This window comes from Myodes glareolus, chromosome 14 (assembly GCF_982192425.1).
Source record: "Myodes glareolus chromosome 14, mMyoGla1.1, whole genome shotgun sequence".
Lineage (NCBI taxonomy): Eukaryota > Metazoa > Chordata > Mammalia > Rodentia > Cricetidae > Myodes > Myodes glareolus.
In genome coordinates this window covers 77,015,892-77,036,991 of record NC_142039.1, presented here as the reverse complement: position 1 = coordinate 77,036,991, position 21,100 = coordinate 77,015,892, and the positions used below count along the sequence as shown (strand labels likewise).

General features: G+C 42.5%; 1 protein-coding gene across 8 annotated transcripts in view; it reads right to left on the bottom strand.

Moving 5' to 3' along the window:
• Aopep (aminopeptidase O (putative)) overlaps nt 1-21,100 on the bottom strand; it is a 272,203-nt gene that overhangs the window by 209,362 nt on the left and 41,741 nt on the right. For all 8 annotated transcript variants that reach the window (XR_015734915.1, XR_015734916.1, XR_015005257.2 and 5 more), the window contains exon 3: nt 13,486-13,652. Coding sequence is in view for 5 of the 8 variants with exons in the window: in XM_087896652.1 (XP_087752778.1) it covers nt 13,486-13,652 (167 nt within the window). In the remaining 3 variants the exon portion in view is untranslated. The remainder of the gene's footprint in view (nt 1-13,485; nt 13,653-21,100) is intronic.

Sequence of the window (21,100 nt, the reverse complement as noted above, 5' to 3'; positions counted from 1 at the left end):
GAACACACTGTACTTACATTAGAGCAAAGTTTTTCCTCTGTAGAAGCCAGAAGCCCATCACACCCTGGATGACTTCATAGCGAGGCCTGGACCCATAGGGGCAGCAGAGATGGGGGCTGTGGAGTCGGCCAGAAGCAATGGTCCTCCTCACACAGGCTTGAGCAGTCAAGCTCCCCACCTTTTTACACAGATTCTGAACCCTGGGCTTATGACCCCCTCAAAAAGAGAGCAGAGTTCTTTATACCATATACCCCTATATCAGTTTCTCAAACTGGAATACATTTAGAGGCCATTTCAAGAACACCACAAGGCGGTTGTGCGGTGAGACATCTGTCTCACAAGTGCGGTAGCAGCCATGATAAGATTCAAATAAACATTTTCATCTTCGAAACAGGACTGAAATTTTCCTTAGAGATAACTGGATTTTGCAGTAAATAACAGGACTTGAAAGGGGTTGGTTTTCAAAGAGACAATTTTAAAAGTTGGTTTTGGCTATGGATGCAGTTCAGTTATGAGTATTCATGAAGCATGTATGAAGATCTGGGTTTGACGCCCAGCACACTGTGTATGTTACAATAAACATTTACTTCTGAAAATAAGTACAGCATAACCTGGAAAGCACTACCACAATTACCCGCATCACTGTTTTCACTACTGCTCTGAGAACTGTCATCATAAGGAGTTACCAGCAAGGAGAGACAAAGTATGACAGAGCAGTCAGCTCGTGGGGTGAGAGCTGGGGAGCGGGGGGATGTGACCATGACTTGGTATCTTGAGACAAGAATTTTTATGAAAGGGGGAAAAAATGAGAAAAATCAAGGTCGTGTAGTCACTTTTTGGTCCTACCATTCAGCAAGAGTAAACTAGTGAGGTACATGGGTAGTCAAGTCCTGCATACCTGGTCTATCACCGAAACCGCAAAGGCAGCTACCACCACCTTACTGCTGCACAGGCAAGAGCTAGTTGGCTCTATCTTCACAAAGCTCAGCAGCTCGCAGAATGCTTGACATTTAAAGAGTTAGCTGAGGTGTTTTTCAATTGGCAGAGTGCTTGGCTAGCACGGAGGACTCCTCAGTCCAGTCCTCAGCACCTACACTGGGTACAGCGGGGCACATCTGCAATGCCAGCAGCTGAGAGGTGAAGGCAGGACACATATTCAAAGTCATAACTGATTGTAGAGCAACCTTGAGGCCAGCCTGATCTACATGAGGTCTTGTCTCAAAGAACAAAAACAAACAACAACAAAATAAAATCAACTAATAAAGAAATATCAGTTCAAGGACAGACAAATACATGAGAGCTTTAACAAAATTGTTTTCACTGACAATTAAAACAGGCACTCAAGTCTTCCTGTTGGAAGCACTCGTGTAGCTTTGGAAGATTCTACTGCCAGCCAGACAAACATAATGGAGGTCTCAGCAATGTCAGTTGGTATGTGCTCTCATTCAATGGATCTCATTCAAATCTAATGAATTTCCTATCCCAAGACTATTACTCTACCCACAATTCTTTCTTCAGAACATCCTGCCCAAACTATTCCATATGGTAGGAATGCTTCGGGAACAGCATCACAAAGGTAAGCTGCATAAGAATATATGTATCTGTTAGTGTATGATAACTATATTATATAAATATGTATATCATAGAAACATATAATAAGTAAAATGTACACATTGAAAAGAATGTAGGCTCCCAATTTTCATTGTTCTTCCCCTCATGGTGTCCTCCATCCTCTGGGGCTCCTGCAAACCCAGCATTCCTTCTGTTACGACTCTTGGGATGCTGCCTCTCCATGGCACTTCTGCACAGACATAGCCATGGCAGCCCTCCACTATTGCTCAAGGGCTGTCACTGGCAGCAGGTGGGCCAGTGCCCGCTAGCCTTCCCTAACCAGGCCAGACAATAGCTTCATAAGCCAATGCTACCCTACAAACCCTCTGGCCAGCAAGGTATGGCCCTGGGCCCAGAAGACCAGGAGAGAATAACCTTCAAAGGTAGAAGAGCGCCACCTGCTGAAGTGCATGTTGCTGTGTAGGTCATGAGCATCTCTTATCTCAGGGCTTCATGGCTTCCCTAAGGAAACACTGGCACCAGGCTTGTTAGTCCACCAGGTCTCCCTGGATGTATACAACCACAATGCAGAAACACCAAGGACACCAGTGGACAGAACACCACCTGTCTAGATGGCTGGTCAGAAGGCGAACATTAACGCCTCACGTTCAAACATTCGTGAATGCCTAGTCCAAGACAAAGATGCACAGCAGAGAGAACGCTGCCAGAGCACTGCAGTCTGAAAAGGGAACACCATAACCTCTACATAGTACATGTGTATGGAATGTATGAGAACGCTGCCAGAGCACTGCAGTCTGAAAAGGGAACACCATAACCTCTACATAGTACATGTGTATGGAATGTATGAGAACGCTGCCAGAGCACTGCAGTCTGAAAAGGAAAAGCCATAACCTCTACATATTACATGTGTATGGAACATGGTGCAAAGAGGCGAGCAATGACGACAAAGCAGAGGTTAAAGGACCGAAACATGTAAGACATCGTCAGGGTCCCGTGAGTGACAGAACAGCAGCACACAGTGTGGCTGGAGGGCAGCTTCTACCGGGATTGACACACGTTTACTCCACACTTCGCCTTCACAGCTCGTGCATGCTCGGCCCAGACTGAGTTCCCAGTTCCCAAACCAAGAAATTTTCTCTACTTTGCATTTTCTTTTTGTGGGTAAAGCATTTAATCATAATCATCCCTAAATGTCTTTTAACTCACTACCTCCTTACACGTGACCCTTGCTTGCACATGGTGGGAGCATTCTCCACAATGTTGCTTATTTTGAGCCATCAAAGGGGAAAGAAAGCTAGCTTTTAGTTGGGGAGGGTCTGGTTCCGTAAATCCTTCTTCCTAGAATTTCCCAGTCATGAAAAAGAATATCAGAGACTTGGTCTATTAGACAGGCCAGAGAGTGGCAAGTAACATTTATACTTTTGTTTTGTTTTTCAAAGCAGGGTTTCTTTATGTAGCCCAAGTTGTCCTGGAACTTGATCAGACCACGAAACTCACAGAGATCTGCCTGCCTCTGCCTCTTGAGTGCCGGGATTAAAGGCATGTGTCATTCCTTGCCTGGCAACATTTACACTTTCTAATTTTGAAAATAAAAAAAGAAAGATCATAGAAAAATAATTTATTTAATTTGTAAGAAGTCAAATTAGATTTATAAATAAAATAAAGGGAGGGACCTGGAGAGCTGGCTTGGAGGCTAAGCCCACACACCGCTCTGGTTCCCAGCACCCACATCCAGCGACTCATAACCACCTCCATCTCCAAAGCATATGATGACCTCTTCTGGCCCCTGCACTACACTATAACTTACAAATATAATCTTAAAAACAACAACAACAACAACAAAAAGTAATAACTAGGGGAAAATGAAGTTTTTTTTTTTCCTTTTTTAACAGTTACTGAGAGAAATCAGCAATGAGGAAAGCAACGAGCATGGAATCACTTTTTCATTACCTACAATGGTTTCAATGTTTCTGCCAGGAAATATTACTTTCATCTGATTACACAGGCCACATTCAGCACACACATTTCTGAGCCCGTATTAATACACAAAGCATTGCAAGTGGAACAGAGCTGGCATAGATAACATTCCTGCCAAAATAATTTTAAGACGAGGAAGCCAAACAGGTAAATCAGTCAAACAAGTTAATCTAAATGTATGGCCTTAACTTAGCCTTTCTGAAAAGAAAGAAATGAAGGGAGGGAGGAGAGAAAGGGATGGAGGGAAGAAAGAGAGGGGAAGAGAGGCAGGCAGGGAGGGAGGTGAGGGGGTGGAAGAGAGATGACTACTTAGGTAATAAAGTTCTTACGATGGTTGTTGTCGGATGGCCCTGACCATTAGCTTTCTTTTAAAAACTTTTAGGAGGAATGATTTCCTAATGGAACACTGGCTCAGAGGGCTCTCTTCTGATGTCTGCTGCTCAAGGACCGCTGCCATTTCTGTGATTGGCTCCGAGATGCTTCCATCTCAGGAAATCGGCGAGTGCCTGGTAAAGATGCTGATTTTGTTGTGTGTCACTGTGACAGAACCAGACTGGCTGGCAGGGCTGGCTACTCAGGCTTCCAGGGACTGTAAACAGGAGAGTGGAGGACCCAGGAGGCTGACCTGCAGACCCAGCTATGCATGCTGCCCACACTCCTAGTCCTGTCAACACAGGCTTCAGCGGTACTGTCCCTACTTGTCCTCTGATGAGCTACAGCTGAGGGGAGAGTTCTTTCTCCTTTTCCAATCTGTCCTTGGGTTGGGCTGGGAAATGTTTTGTGAGGTGTACGAGCCATGAACAAGAAATCCCAGCAAGCATCTCTGTGAAGGCCCTGCTCTTGCCTGGAATTCTAAGGAAAAGGCCCACAAATATTCCCAGAAATATTGAAATTTTCTGTGAAAATGTTACTTTAATTTATTTTTGTTTTTTTTTTGGGGGGGGGCGGGGAGTGGAGTCTCACTGTATAGTCCAGGTCGACCTTAAACTAAGGACTCAGAAAAGCTGCTGAGGCCAGGCATGTGTCAGGGGCGTCTCTGAATGGAGAACTAGAGAGGTCAATGTGTGAAGATATGAAGTTGAAGCCTGGATTACCTTGGAGACCCCAAGATGTTGAAGATGCCAGAGCCGTGGGATACCTGTTGAGGAGAGCTGCTAACAGGGCATGGAAACAGCCCAAGAGAAAGAAGTGTGCTGCAGTCAACAAAGCTGAAAGGAGTTGGAGATCTGAAGAGCGCTCTGACATCAGGCATGGATATGAAGTTTGGAGTTTGCCCAGTTGGTTTTTGGTCTTGTTTTGGTTGATATTCCCTCACTATGCTCCCTTAACTACATTTTGGAATGGTAATGTATATCCTGTGATATTATATGTTGGAAGTATGTGATCTGCTTTTTGACTTTGATTTTATGAGATTATAGTTAAGAGACTACATGAATCTCAGAAAAGACTGAACTTTTAAAGATTGTTGAGACTGTGATAGACCATAGTGACTTTTGAAGTTGGACTAAATATATTTTGCATTATGATATTGCTACAAGATTTTGGGGGCCAGGGAGTGGAGTGTGGTAATTTTAAAGAAAATGGCCCCCAAAAGAAGTGATACTATTAGGAGGTGTGACCTTGTTGGAGAAAGTGTGTCACTGTGGGGGTGGGCTTCACTTCACTTCCTGTTGCCTGCAAGATGTAGAACTCTCAGTTACCTCTCTAGCACCATGTCTTTATTATACTCAGTTCTGAGTTAGTGTGGGATTAATTTATTCTCTCTCTACTTCATCCCACCATGATGATAATGGACTGAATCTCTGAAACTGAAGCCTCCATCTTAATTAAATGTTTTCCTTTGTAAGAGTTGCTGTGGTCATGGTGTTTCTTCATAGCAATAGAAACCCTAAGACAAATACCAAATGGTCAGTCCTGGTATCATATATATACAAGTAATACAAAACAGACTGAGCAGACAGCATGCATGTATGTATGCAATGATAACTGGAGAAAAGGGAGTAATGATTTAAAGAAGGAGTGAAACATGGGAGGGGTTGGAAAAAAGGAAGGGAAAGGGGGTAAGTGATTAATTACATCTGAAGTAAAAAAATAAATATTATTTTAAAGTGTGAAGAACAACAGAGGAAGACACCCAATACCAACCTCTGGTCTACATGCAAGCACACACACATTCACAAACTCATACACACTCATACATTACATACACAAAAAGAAAAAGAGAAGATAAATAACATCAAAGCATGCCTGAGAAGCAAAGGTTGTTGTTTGCAGATTGGAGGAGAGTGGTAGGGAAGTGGGTATCACATAGTTCAGGGCACGATGGGTATTCAATCACATGCAGACATATAGATGCTCGCATAAGACAGAAGACAGATGCGCACACTCTGTTCATAGCTTTCTGGATCCATCAGCATCACTCTTCTGTTTTGAGGGTGATTTCATTTTAGTGAATCTTAATCTCAGCATCAAATTTAAGTTGTTGGTTTGAATGTTAGTAATTTCATAAACTAGTGTATTTAACTTGTGGTTTTATTTAATTCTACAGTTGTGCAAGAATTAAATTAGGTTTCAAGCCTTTAAGATATCATTCTAACAGCTCTGGTGAATGAGGGGTTTTTGCTCTCCAAGAACGAGAAGTAGGACAGGAGAGACAGTACAGTCATGAAGAACACTGGATATTCTTGCAGAGTATCCGACGACTCCCAGCAGTCACATGGCTATCACAATAGACTCTACTCCAGTTCCGGGGGATATGGCGCCCTCTTCTGACCTCTGCAGATACTAGGTGTGAACATGATGCACATACACACATTCAGATAAATGTTCACACACATAAAATTAAAAGAAATCTTTTAAAGAAAAAGAAAAATAATGTTCATGCTTGAGAATCACTGCGAGGCACATGGTGTCACATGAATGAGAGAGTGTGCTGGTGTGAGAGGAGGAGGTTAGAGATGCAAGCATCTTAGGAAAGGCCCAGGTGTCACTGTCTGCTGTGGATGGTAGGATTTCATGTACTGAGATCAATTATGAATGTTAGGGAGCCAGACAGAGATGGGAGAGTAAGAGCCTGAAAAAATAAAGCACGACTTGACAAGTCAATTGTCAACAAGACCTGAGAGCTGGGACTGTCAGTTAACTTCCAGCTGCCAAGGTGAGAGTGTGTTCCAGCCACATGTAGAGTAGATGGTGAACCACGCAAAGGGAGCTCAACATGTAGACTTCCTGCCTGCTTGTGTGTGTCAAAGGTGAGAGCCATGGAGACTGAGGAAAATATACTTCAGCATCAAAGCATATGAAGACATCACTCCAGACACTCAACAGGAAGAACAACCCTTGGAGATCCATTTATTATAGAAACCAAAGCCAAACTAAGAAACTGACCTTGGTATTATGGTACAAGGAGGTATAACTTCTTTTTTTTTTAAAATTTATTTATTTATTATGTATACAATGTTCTGTCTACTTGTATGCCTGCCCGCCAGAAGAGGGCACCAGATCTCATAGAGGGTTGTGAGCCACCATGTGGTTGCCGGGAATTGAACTCAGGACCTCTGGAAGAGCAGCCAGTGCTCTTAACCTCTGAGCCATCTCAAGGAGGTATAACTTTTAAGTACTAAGAATGTACAAAGCCATGCACCACCACCGCTAGCACTCAGGAAGCAGAGGCAGGCAGATCTCTGTGAGTTCAAGGCCAGCCTGGTCTACAAGAACTAGTTCCAGGACAGACCCCAAAGCTACAGTAAAACCCTGTCCCTGTCTCGAAAAACCAAAGTAAAATAAAATAAAATAACGTACAAAGTTACACACAATATGGAAATATCACATCATTTCAATCTTGAATGGAATTAGTAAATAATAAAAAAGTCAGTGGTGCAGAGAGTATAAGTTGAAGATTTGCAGAGAGCTTTCCTAGAACATAAAGAGGGCCGGATTCCCACCACCACACGGTAAAGAAAGGTTTGGCACATAAATGAAAAGGACAGTCTAAAGACTTGGAGTCATGTACTTGTACTCTATGTTTCTAGAGCATTAGACAAAGAATTCGCATAATCTCTACAGACAAAAGACACACAATCAGAACCCTTGAATGACCTGTGCAGAGGGTGCTGTGGAATATTAAAGATGTGTTACCTGTGTTTATGCTATGGAATATTTGTTTAATGATGCAAAGTTGTGTTGTATTCTTTTATGTTATATTTGTTTAACTCTATAAACCTGTATTATCTTGCCTGTCTAAAACACATGATTGATCTAATAAAAAGCTGAACAGCCAATAACTATGTAGGAGAGAGAGGATAGGTGAGGTTGGCATGCTGAGAGAATAAATAGGAGAAGAAGAGAAAAAGAAGGGGGAAAGAGCAAGAAAAAGGGTAGGAGAGAGGACACCAGCAGGCAGTCACCCAGCCACACAACTAGCCACAGAGTAAGAAGGAAAGAAAGAAATACAGAATAGAGAAAGGTAAAGGCCCAGAGGAAAATGGTAGATAGGATAATTTAAGAAAAGCTAGCTAGAAACAAGCCAAGCTAAAGCTGGGCATTCAGAAGTAAGAATAAGTCTCTGTGTATTTATTTGGGAGCTGGATGGTGGGTCCCCCAAAGAATAAAACCAAAACCAAACAAACAAACAAAAAAACCGAACTACAGATGCTCTACAAATAGAAACTTATGTTACTGTGCAGTCAAGGCATGAAAAGTGCTCAACAGCATGAGCTACCAGAGGAATTCAAACAAACCATGAGACAACATACATACACACTGGCTGGAGGGTCAACTTCAGACTGAAGCCATGAGACAGCATTTCACACTGGCTCGAGAGCCAACTCTGAAGATTGATTGTGCTAAGCACTCGCAATGGCAAACAACAACCAGAGTTCTCAGATGCTGCTAGTAAGAATACAAAACCATGAGAGCAATTGAGACAGGACATGGCAGACAATGAGCCTCAATTTAAGTTTAGAAGCAAAAACAGATGCTTATCACATGATCTAAACATTCTAGTCTCAGGAATTCACCCATGAGAAATGCAAGCCATGGCTTCAAAGAAGTCACAGATGTGAATGTTACATCATAATTTCTGAACCGGCCCAAACAACCTGTCTACAATAGGTAAGTGGATAAACGTGGCTCATTCATATGAAGAATCCTATTCATGGATTAAAGGCTGTTTTTTATGGGAGCAGCATGCTGAGTTGAAGGCAGGCCCCCTGGAATACACAGCAGAGCTAACCTCTGGAGATAGAAATCAGGTCAGGGACACAGAAGGAAGGACGGGGAGGAATAAGTGCACACCAGGAGCCCTCTGGGTGATGGAACTGGCCTGTGCTACCATGGGACAGTGTCAAATCATTGAATGACACATTTAAAATACACATTCAGAGGAAGTACCTCACACTGCAGCTCAGCCGATTAGAAAGGAAGGTACCACATCTAGATTTAAAGTTTGAATTACATAAAATTTCAAAAGGCAAAGAGCATGTGGGATCTTTAAAAAATTAAACCTTAATGTAAGATTTACCCTCAGAATGTCACATGAGTGGTGAGAGCAATAGCAGTTATCCCAGAGAGGAAGTAGGGCTGGGTGTGGAATCTACAGAATGGTGCCAGCACCTGAGAGGCAGAGGCAGAAGGGCCAGAGATGCTCAAAGACAGCCAGCATCCTCACCCAGTCCTTACTTGAAGAAAAGAGTTCATATCTAGTCAAAAATTGTTCATAAGTGAACACATTTCACAGTCACTCAAAATATAAGAGGACATTAGAAAATGAACTATAGAGTTGGGCGATGGTGGCGCACACCTTTAATCCCAGCACTCAGAAGGCAGAGGCAGGTGGATCTCTACGAGTCTGAAGTCAGCCTGGTCTAGAGTGAGTTTCAGGACAGCTAAGGCTGTTACATAGAGAAACCCTGACTCAAGAAACAAAACGAACAAAACAAACAAAAAGAAAGGAAGGAAGGAAGGAAGGAAGGAAGGAAGGAAGGAAGGAAGGAAGGAAGGAAGGAAGAAGGAAAAAGATAGAAAGGAAGAAAGAAAATAAACCCACTTTTGGAGAAAAAAAATCTTTTAAAATTTCTTCCTCAAAACACTGAAAAACAATTTAAGCTTATAAGATTAAGAATAAAGTATCAGTTTAAACACTTATTCAACATATGATTTGAATCTGGGTGAAATATGAAACAATAACAGTACCTCCTTAAGATATAACACAAAGCAAAATATAGAAGAAAATGCATTTGAATCCCAGATTGTATTAAACTTCCTGATCCTCTAAAGGAAGACCAGCGCACACATGTGTGGTTCACTCCACTGAAGAGAAAAGCTGAGTGAGTGTGGCCAGTAGCTGTGTGCCTCGGAGGCAGGTTGTCAGGAAGCTGGGAAGGGCAGTAAGAAGGGACCCGTACTGGGCTGGGGCAGAGCTCAGCTCATAGAGTGCTTTGTCTACACCATACTACATAGCAAGTCTGAGGGTAGGCGAGGAGACACGAGTCCCTGTGTCAAACATGTAGCACAGGCATCGGACCAACAATTGAGAAATGGGACCGCATGAAGCTAAAAGGTTTCTGAACAGCAAAGGGCACCGTCAATCCAGTGAAGAGGCAGCCTACAGAATGGGAAACAAGCCTTTACCAGCTATACACCTAACAAAGGGTTAATGTCCAGTATATATAAACATTTCAAAAAGCTAAACACCAAATGGGAGGTTTGTACCTAACTTACAACTGGGACATGTAATTAAACAGAATTTCCAAAGGAACAAATATAAATTGCTGAGAAATATTTTAAACATCCTTGACCATAAGAGAAATATAAATTTAAACTATTTTGAGATTTACTCCTACCCAAGTTACAATAGTTAAGATTAAAAAAAAAAAGACAACAAATACTGAGGGAAAAGGTGAGAGAGAAAGCTGTCGTAGCCATTGTGAAATAAGTGTAGCCGGTTCCTCAAAAACTAGAGATAGATCTACCATATGATCCAGCTGAATCACCCCCAAAACTAGCCCCAAAGGACTCTATATCCTACTACTGAAATATTTGATTGTCCATGTTCATTGCCGCTCTTTCATAATAGCCAAAAACTGGAGACAGCACAGACGTTCGTCAGCTGAGGAATAGATAATGGAAATGTGGTATATAAATAATCATCCTGAGTGAGGTAACAGACCTAGAAACACAAACACTGCAAGTTCAGCTCTTTCTCTTGTGTGGATGCTAGCTGGGAACCTTCAGACAGTGTGTCTAGATCGGCGTACCCATAGAAGTCAGGGAGCTAGTAAGCAGCCATGGGGGAGGACCTCAAGGAAAAGAGGACAGAACGCAGGAGAGGGAACGCAGGAACAGAGGGTTAATGTGGTGAGAGAGGAAGGGCGGAGAGAAGGGACAAGAAGGACGGGGGACAGAAAAGACCGGTGAAAATGCCACTGAGACCTACTACCACAGGATCTCCTTATGCTGGTATGCATGTGTGTGTATGTGAAATATGTATCTTACAAATATACAACAGGTTTAGAGGAAGTTACCTTAAAACAGGGAACATTATTCCTCTGAGACACCATAGACTATCAAATAAAAAGTGCACTGCTAGGATGGGTTCTCTCTCTTTGAGCTGTCAGTGCAGTCCCACAGATTCCCCTAAACCTAGCAGGCAATTGACATTAATCTCGGTTACCTTCCAGAACTTATGGAAAGGCCATGTTGCTGAAGATATTATAATACCTGAGTCATAGAGCACGGCAAAATCAAGCTGGTACTGGTCTGGAAGGTTCATTTCTGCTGGCTAGCTTTCACAGTGCTGGAGGGTATGAAGCCTGTGAGCTACTGTGATCCAGCTGTGACACGAAAAGATGCTCATGGCTGTAAGAGTGTCATGAATATTGTAGGAGCAACCAACCACTTTCTGACTGGATTTCAAGCCTGCTCCACAGAATGGAACCCATGCCTAATACCTTTAACTGGGATTAAAAACTCAAGACGGCTGTCATAGGTCCTATGGAAGAATCTAGTGCTATCATTCTGCTAAACAGTAATACACTGCTCCAGTTCTATCTGTGCTCATAGACCAATGCATTTGCCAACCCTCCCAGAGAAGCATTTTTTTACAGTGCAGAGACTTCCAACCAGTCAGTGTGCACAGCCCCTCTTTCAAGGCTCAGGGCTCTTCTTGGAAGAAGTCAAGGATGGATTGCAGAGCCAGAGGAAATGGATGTCTGTATCAAAGCAGTATTTGCTGAACATCACAGTGCTGCATACATGAACTCATAGCACCTGACAAAACCTGGACCAAGCCAGTCAAAATCCCCGGCACAGATTTGGGGAGGAGCAAATGGAGTCCCACCCCAGCTGAGGAGCTTCTGGGAACTGATGGCTGCTGGGAGAGGGAAAGGATGCAGCCCCCAAGTGGCTGTCCGTGCTCCAGTGGATAGTCCCACACCCATGCACACACCGGTAGCTCTAAACAGATACAACGGAAGGGAAAAGCGGGGGGCAGGGAGGAACTGGATGTAAGGGATGAGGGGATGAACTTGATCAAAATACATATATGTATGTATGAAATTCTCCAACACATATATGCCTGTATGAAATTCTCCAATAATTTTTAAAAAATGGTATATGCACGGGCAAAGGCTGTCTCAAGTGAACTGCAATGAAAAGGTTAACCCAACCCAAGATTTTAAAAAGTGAAGACTTTTATGTCCTTTGTTCATTTGTAAGTATATTATCTAAAGGTTTATATTTAAAAATAAAATGTTAAACTCAAGAATCTGGTACATATGCAACAAGTCTAACCAACAATGAAGCAGATGCCACAAATCAGCAACGGATAAATTCAGCAACCCTGGGCCTCTCCGGGTAGAAAACAGGTAATGGTTTAGATTATCAAACTAAAGGAGGACCCTTGCCTTACCAACGGGCACCATTCCACAGGGCATTAGGTAAGGTGGCATGACCTGGAAAATACTGTGGGTCACATGACACAGCCTCGACCTGTCCCAATTCATACCCCACCACTCATTCATTCATCCAGTCACCTCCTTGGGAACCTAATACAACCGTATTGATAACAGGAAAACAATCTGGTGATCAAAGCATCCACCAATGCAAGAGTCAGGAAGATTCTGATGTCAGACAATAAAAACTATTGACATTTGGAATTAAGTTTCTAAAGTGCATGACGACCTGAAATACGCTCAGTGTAGTGCTAACAAGAAGAGCAGATGACACTGCACGCATAGTCACAATTCAGCCCCTCCTGACACACATGGCTCTTAGGGACAGGGGTGGGGTGGGGTGGAAATCAATGTAGGAGGAGTCATTCTTCCAAATTCTTTCACGTTGGTTTTTGACTTTTTGTATATTTTCAAGTTTCTCCGTTCAGTATGTGGGATGGGACACCGTACTTTTCCCTGGCATCTGTGTGCTGAAGATATCAAACGGACAGTGGTGACAGAACAAGCAAGTGCCTCGCAAGAAACCCAGATGATGGGGTGACTCTTGCCACCATCTCTGACACACCCCGGGTTCAGGTTTCCAAGCCCAGCAAGTTGGCTAGCCTGAGTACTGCCTCTCGGAAAAACAGGCAACCGCATATAGATACCACGTCCAAAGCACACACAGCTCAACTCTAATGTTTCCATGGCTTGCCTGCCGATCCATGAAGTCTTCAACCAAGACCACCCACTTTGCTCCACAAATTATCAGGTAAGGGTGACTACTCTGGAGTCAACTATGAATTGGTAACATTGGCACAGAAAGTCTGGAACCCCATGCCCAGACTCCCAAGTGGCACTCCGCCCCAAGTCTGTGCTTCATCTGACGGGGTTTTGTTCCAACCTCACTAGGAAAGCTGCTCCCTCAGAGACTATAGCACAGTTGATGGGTCCCTGGGTCCAGTGTGTGCGTCACACCCAAACAGAAAGAACACATGTACAGTACCTTCTCGAAGTGGTGTGGGCTTGGCAGAATTTTCCCCACTCATTAAAACAACAAAAGATGCAGCTGCTCGAACTGTAGCCTGCCATGTTGACATGGCAACCGGTGGTTCCTGGCATGGAAAAAGGGCCCTGTTGTTGATGGGAGATCCCATAGTATAGACACATGGCCTGGAGAGGAAAGACAAAGACAGAGAAGGGAAGAATCTTTAAAATGAGTTGTCATTTATCTCACCACCATGGCAGGAAGGCGTCACGTTGAGCTTTCCAAGAAGAAACACAGGAGGCTTTAGAGCTGACTCTTAAGCACATTCAACGGAACATGCCAAGGGCCAGCTATGTCAATAGCTCAGTGGTTATTCCTCCCAAATGAATTAAACATGTGAAAATGTGTGTTTGTTGGGGGTGGTGTGGTGTGTGTGTGTGTTTTAAGAAAAAAATCTGGATAAGGTTTTAAATACTATTCTGCAAGTTGTAATTTATGCTCCCCTTAGGCATTTCTGCCTTCAAAGGAAAAAAGCTTCAGAGACATTCTTACTGACTTTTTGGAAAGTATTCTGGAAAAGAAAACATGGCTGGAGATCTCTGTGATTATTAATCTTGGAAAAACAAGCGGTGGTCTCAAAGCCAGTGTTGGCAAGCAGACCCACCCTCCCAGTCCTGGAAACCGCCTTCTCAGATGGAGCCCTTGTGGGGATCCTTGTGTGAAAGCCAAGAACAGGGCTTGGCACAAACAGGGTGGCAGAGGTCACAGCAGCCAGGCCTGGAAGACCGTAGGAACAAGCTCATTAGCAAAGCAAGGTATGAAACCAACAGCAAGAGTTAGGACTCGGTCACTCCAAGTATAAAACCCTCCCAAACCAAGCAGAATTCCTTTCCATGATTAAATCACAGTTGACAGAGATGGCAAAGACCTGCAAAACCAGAGTAATCCATTCTTATACCAGAGAAGGCACACCACTGATTCTCTGGAAGACACCTGAGGAAAACAATGACACTCTGGTTTTGCAGTTATGACGAATGCCATTTAATCAGCTTGAATTACAATGTAAATGAACCAGCTACTAGTTCTTGTAGAGAAACAGCTTTCATTGACGTCATTATAACTGAACATTAATCTGTCCGTACGATATATGAAAGACCATGCAGGATGATGGTTTTCCTTTATCGTCCAAGCCCAATAAATAAAGAGAAGACAGGGTAGGCTCTAGTAAGTAGGGATAACTTAATACAGAGAACTGTCACACAAATGGTAGAGTAGAGAAACCAAACAGGAACGAGCAAGGCAAGCCAGGAGCTGTATTCATGGAGCAGACAAAGGAAGGTGAGCTATCTAACCCCAGCATGCTTGCTCTTCACCTTAAAGAGCACCAGAATGGAGAATTTCAGGAGACCACCCATTCTCTGCTAACCACTGTGCAGAAAGGACTTTTCAGGAGAGAGCAGAGATTTCTGGTTTGGAAGGTTCCAAGCTTGCCTCTTCCCATCAAATTAATCATTGTCAGAGGCTTTGATCAGCAACCAACAACCAGAAAACTGACTACAGGAGAAGTAGGGGGACAGGAGCCTGAAAGGGTCAGGTCTGTTGGGTGGCTCAATGGACCTTTCGAAAATGGGGCAAATGGCTGGCTAGAGGCCACAGATACAGGAGCTAAGCCGGAACTATCTAGAAGTTTCTGACAGTTACAAAGTGTCAGGCTTCCAGTTTATTTCGATTTATTATTGTATCTAATACTTTTACAACTTTGTATTTCAACAAGACTGTGATACAGACTCTGCTACAATGGGCAAACTTTCTGCTCTCTTCTGTCCCGCAGAAAAAAAACAACATTTTTTAGAGAGGAAGTTCTGTCAAGGATGGCCTCCTCACCCCTCCTCTCTAATTCGACTTCATGACATTACCAACCCCAGGACTGATCAGTGCCATCTAGATGGCAAGTCTAAAGGCACTGTTGCTCTGAAACGGACAGGACTTTCTCAAGAGAGGTATTTTCCATGGAGAATGAGTAAGCTCCCTGCAAGGGCAAAGGCAGGCTTTGGCCTTTGAAGGCCACTCCTGGGGTCAGGTGGGAATGCAATGATCCTCTCATGGAATCTTCTCATGTTACACATAAAGAAATTAGGCTCTGGTTATAAATGACTTTGCTACAGTTGCTTGACTTGTTGGCAGCATGGCTGCATCCAGGACTCTGAGAAGCCTGGGCTCTTGTCTTTCAATTTTACAATATACTACACTAATCCTGCGCACTATTATTTGTTATTTTCCACTGATACTCGATTTTTTTTTAAGGCCAAGCTTGGGGAGTCCTTCTGAAGAGAGGGAGGATATATGAGCCAGAAAATCAAGGACATCACAAGAGAATCCACAGAATCAACTAACCTGAGTTCATAATAGGAGCTCAAAGAGTTTGAAGCAAAAACCAGAGAGAGTGCATGATCCAACCTTGGGCTATCTACATATATGTGACAGTTGCATAGCTTGGTATACTTGTGAAAGCCTAACAGTGGAAACAGAGGCTGTCCCTAATGTTTTGGCTGACTTTTGGGACCCTATTCCTCAGACTGGGTTTCCCTGCTCAGTCTTAATACAAGGAGAGTGTTTAGTCCTACAGCAACTTAATATACCATGTTTTGTTGATCCATGGGAGGACTGGCTCTTTCTGAACAGAAACTGAAGAGGAGTGGGTTGGGGGAAAGGGGAAGGGGAAGAGAGGAGAGAGAGGAAACTGTGGTTATAGTTTTAGCCAGGTGTGATGGTACATGCTTCAATCCAAGCATTTGGGAGACCCCTTCTCAAAAACAAAGCTTTTTTGTTTGTTTTTTAATTTTATGGTCTTTCGAGACAGGATTACTTCCCTGTGACTCAGGATTTGCGGGAGACCTGCCTGCCTCTCCCTTCCCTGTGTTGGAATTAAAGGTGTGCGCCACCACACCTGACACAAATTTCTCTTAAGAAGCAAAGGACATTATCAGCCTCATAAAGAGGGAGTCTAGAGATTGGAAAAAGTATTTATCAGCTATACATCTGACAGAGGGTGTCTGTAACGTAAAAAAACTAAAGTCAAACAAAATGGCTGGGCCTTAGCTGTTCCTGGAGAGGTTCCCAGCTAGAGAGCCTAGCTCTCTGGCCCCTGGCCCCCAGGCACATCCCATGCCCCACCCCGACCCAGGTAGGCCCCAGGGACCTGGGAGCAGTCTTCCCATACCCACAGCCATCCCCACCACATCTGCCCCTGGAGAGGTGAGTGTCTGGGTTCCCAGCTGGATGGCCCTGCTCTCTAGGCAACTCCCCATGTCCCATCCCCAACCAGCAAACCTCACAGACTTTAAATCAGTCTCCCCACACCTGCAAACATCCCCCACTTCACCTAAGATTACTGGAGCTTTGACCCTGAATGCACCTGGAGAGGAGCCCCCAGAGCCTCAATGATGACTACCAGAGGCACAGCCCTGCCTGCACCAGGAAGAAGAGTGACCACCTAAGCCAAAGGCACCCCTTGGAGGAAGAGATGGGTAGATGCCAATGCAAGAACACATTCAACAACCTAAAGAGCAAAATGGCAACACCTGAAACTAGTGGTCCTACAAAAGGACAACCTGAACATCCTAGCCCAGAAGAAGCAGAAGAAAATATCCTTAAATATAACTTTCTGAAGATGATAGAGACCCTTAAAGAGAAAACAATTTTTTTTTTGGAGAAAAAGTCAAAAAATTGGGAATCAATAAATCTCTTAAATAAAGCTAAGAAAACCAACGGGGGGGGGGGGGGGACAATCAAACAGGCGAAATAAACAGTTCAAACAGTTCAAGATTTGAAAATTGAAATAAAGTCAATAAGAAAACACAAACTGAGAGAATTCTGGAAATAGAAAATCTAGGTAAATGAACAGGAACTACAGATGCAAGCATCACCAACAGAATACAAGAGATGAAAGAGAGAATTTCAGGAGTTGAAGATATGGTAAAGGAAATAGATTCATTGGTCAAAGAAAATGTTAAATACAATAACTCCTTAACACAAACATCCAGGAAAACTGGAACACCGTGAAAAAAATAATAGGGATAGAAGGAGTCCAGTTCAAAGGCAAAGAAAATATACTCAACAAAATCATAAAAGAAAACTTTCCAAACCTAAAGAAGGATATGCCTATGAAGGTACAAGAAGCTTACAGAACACCAAATAGACTGGACTGGAAAAAAATTGCCATATAATAATCAAAACACTAAACATACAGAATAAAGAAAGAATATTAAGAGCTGCAAAGGAAAAAGGCCAAGTAACATAAAGGCAAACCTATCAGAATTACATCTGACTTCTCAATGGAAACCATGAAAGCCAGAAGGTCCTGGACATATGTGCTGCAGACACTAAGTGACCATGGACGCAAACCCAGACTACTATATTCAGCAAAGCTTTCAATGGAGTAAACAAGATGTTCCATGATAAAACCAGATTCAAACAATACCTATCAACAAACTCAGTCTTACAGAAAGTACTAGAAGGAAAAATCCAGTCAAAGGAAGCTAGCTGCACCCACAAAAACACAGGCCACAGATAACCTCACACCAGCAAATGCCAAAGAAGGTAAACACACAAATACTACCATCAAAAATTAACAGGAATTAACAATCACTAGTCATTAATATCTCTTAATATCAATGGACTCAATTCACTTATAAAATGACACCATCTAAGATAATGGATACGAAAACTATCCATCCTGCTTCATACAAGAAATACACCTCAACCTCAAAGACAGACAACACCTCAGAGTAAAGGGTTGGGAAAAGATTTCCCAACAAAATGGACCTAAAAAACAAGCAGATATAGATATTCTAATAGCTAACAAAATAGAATTCAAACTAAAATCAATCAGGAGAAAGAGAAGGACACTTCATACTCATCACAGGAAAAATCCATCCAGATGAAGTCTCAATCCTGAACATCTATGCCCCAAATACAAGAGCACCCACATATGTAAAAGAAATATTACTAAAGCTTAAATCACACATCAAACCCCACACCCCGATAGGAGGATACCCGAACATCTGCCTCTCCCCAATGGACAGGTCAACCAGACAGAAACTGAACAGAGAAATAAGAAAACTAACAGATGTAAGGACTCAAATGGACTTAACAGACATCTATAGAACATTTCACCCAAACACAAAAGAATATACCTTCTTCTCAGCATTTCATGGAAACTTTTCTAAAAGTGGCCACATACTTGGTAACAAAGCAAACCTCCACAGATACAAAAAATAAAAAAAAAAAATGGAATAACCCCCAGTATCTTTATCGGATCACCATGGTTAGAATTCAACAACACTTGTTGCAGAAAGTCTACATTCTCATGGAAATTGAGCAGTGCTCAATTGAATAACCCCTGGGCCAAGGAGGAAATAAAGAAAGAAATTAAAGACTTCCTAGAATTCAGCAAAAATGAAGAAACAACTACCCCAAACTATGGGACACTATGAAAGCAGTGCTAAGAGGAAAAGTTCATAGCATTGAGTGCCTACATAAAGAAAGTGGAGAAATCTCACACTAATGACTTAACAATGTACCTGAAAGCTCTAGAACAAAAAGAAGCAGACTCACCCAGGAGGAGTAGATGAAAGGAAATAATCAAATTGAGGGCTGAAAAATCAATAAAAAAGAAACAAAGAAAATAATAGAAAGAATCAATGAAACAAAGAGCTGATTCTTTGAGAAAAAAAACAAGATAGACAAACCCTTATCCAAATTAATCAAAAGTCAGAGTGAGAACATCCAAACTGACAAAATCAGAAACGAAAAGGGGGACGTTACAACAGACACAGAGGAAGTCCAGAAAATCATTATATCATACTTTAAAAACCTGTACTCCACAAAATTGGGAAATGTAAAAGAAATGGACAATTTTCTGGATAGGTACCACATACCAAAATTGAATCAAGATCAAATAAACACTTTAAATAGACCTATAACCTGCAACGAAATAGAAGCAGTCATCAAAAGCCTCCCAAGCATAAAAAGCCCAGGGCCCAATAGTTTCAGCACAGAATTCTACCAGAAGTTCAAAGAAGAACTAATACCTGTACTTTTCAAATTCTTCCACACAACAGAAACAGAAGGAACATTGCCAAACTCTTTATGATGCTACAGTTACCCTTATACCGAAACCACACAAATACTCGACTAAGAAAGAGAATTACAAACCAATCTCCTCATTAACATTGATGCAAAAATACTCAATAAAATATTGGCAAACTGAATCCAAGAACACATAAAAAAATCATCCATCATGATCAAGTAGGTAGGCTTCATCCCTGAAATGCAGGGATGTTCAACATATGAAAATCTATCAATGTAATCTACCATATAAACAAACTGAAAGAAAAAAAAAAACACATGATCCTCTCACTAGATACATGAAAAAGCATCCCTTCATGATAAGAGTCCTGGAGAGATCAGGGATACAAGGAATGTGTCTAAACATAATAAAAGCAATATACAGCAAGCTGACAGCCAACGTCAAATTAAATGGAAAGAAACTCAAAGCAATTTCACTAAAATCAGGAACAAGACAGGTTGTCCACTCTCTCCACATCTATTCAACACAGTTGAATGAGGTACAGAGCTAAATAGAGAATTCTCAACAGAAGAATCTCAAATGGCCAAAAGACACTTGAGGAAATAGTTAGCGTCCTTAGCCATCAGAGAAATGCAAATGGAAATGACTCTGAGATACCATCTTACATCAGTCTGAATGGCTAAGATCAAAACCACCAATGATAGCCTATGCTGGAGAGGATGCAGAGTAAGGGGGACACTTATCCATTGCTGGTGGGAGTGCAAACTTGTACAGCCACTTTGGAAATCAATATGGCGATTTCTCAGAAAATTGGAAATCAACCTACCTCAAGACTCAGCAATATGCCACTCTTGGGCATATACCCAAAGGATTCTCAATCATACTATAAGGACATTTGCTCAACTATGTTTATAGCAGTATTATTCATAATAGCCAGAACCTGGAAACAACCTAAATGCTCCTCAACTGAAGAATGGATAAAGAAAATGTGATACATTTACACAGTGGATTACTACTCAGCAATAAAAACAATGACATCTTGAAATTTGCATGCAAATGGATGGATGGAACTAGAAAAGTCTATCCTGAGTGAGGTAACCCAGAAAGACAAACATGGTATAAACTCACTCATAAGTGGATATTAGATGTAAAGCAGAGGAAAATGAGCCTATAGCCCACGACCCCAGAGAAGATAGTTAAGGAGAACCCTAACAGAAACATTCATAGATCCCCCTGGGAAGGGGAAATAAACAAGGTATCCTGAGAAAATTGAGAGTGTGGGGGTGGGGGTAAAGGGAGGCAGAAGGGGAAGAGGAAGGGAAGAGGGGAGGGGGAGGAGACCTTGAGGGAATGGGATGGTCAAGATGGGGGGAAGGACAGAGACAAAGAGCAAGGAAAGAGATATCTTGATTAAGTGAGCCATTATGGGACTAGCAAGAAACCTGTCACTAGAGAAATTCCCAGGAATCCACCAAGGATGACCCCAGCTAAGATCCTAAGCAACTGTGGAGTGGGTGCCTGAACTGACCTTGCCCTGTAGTC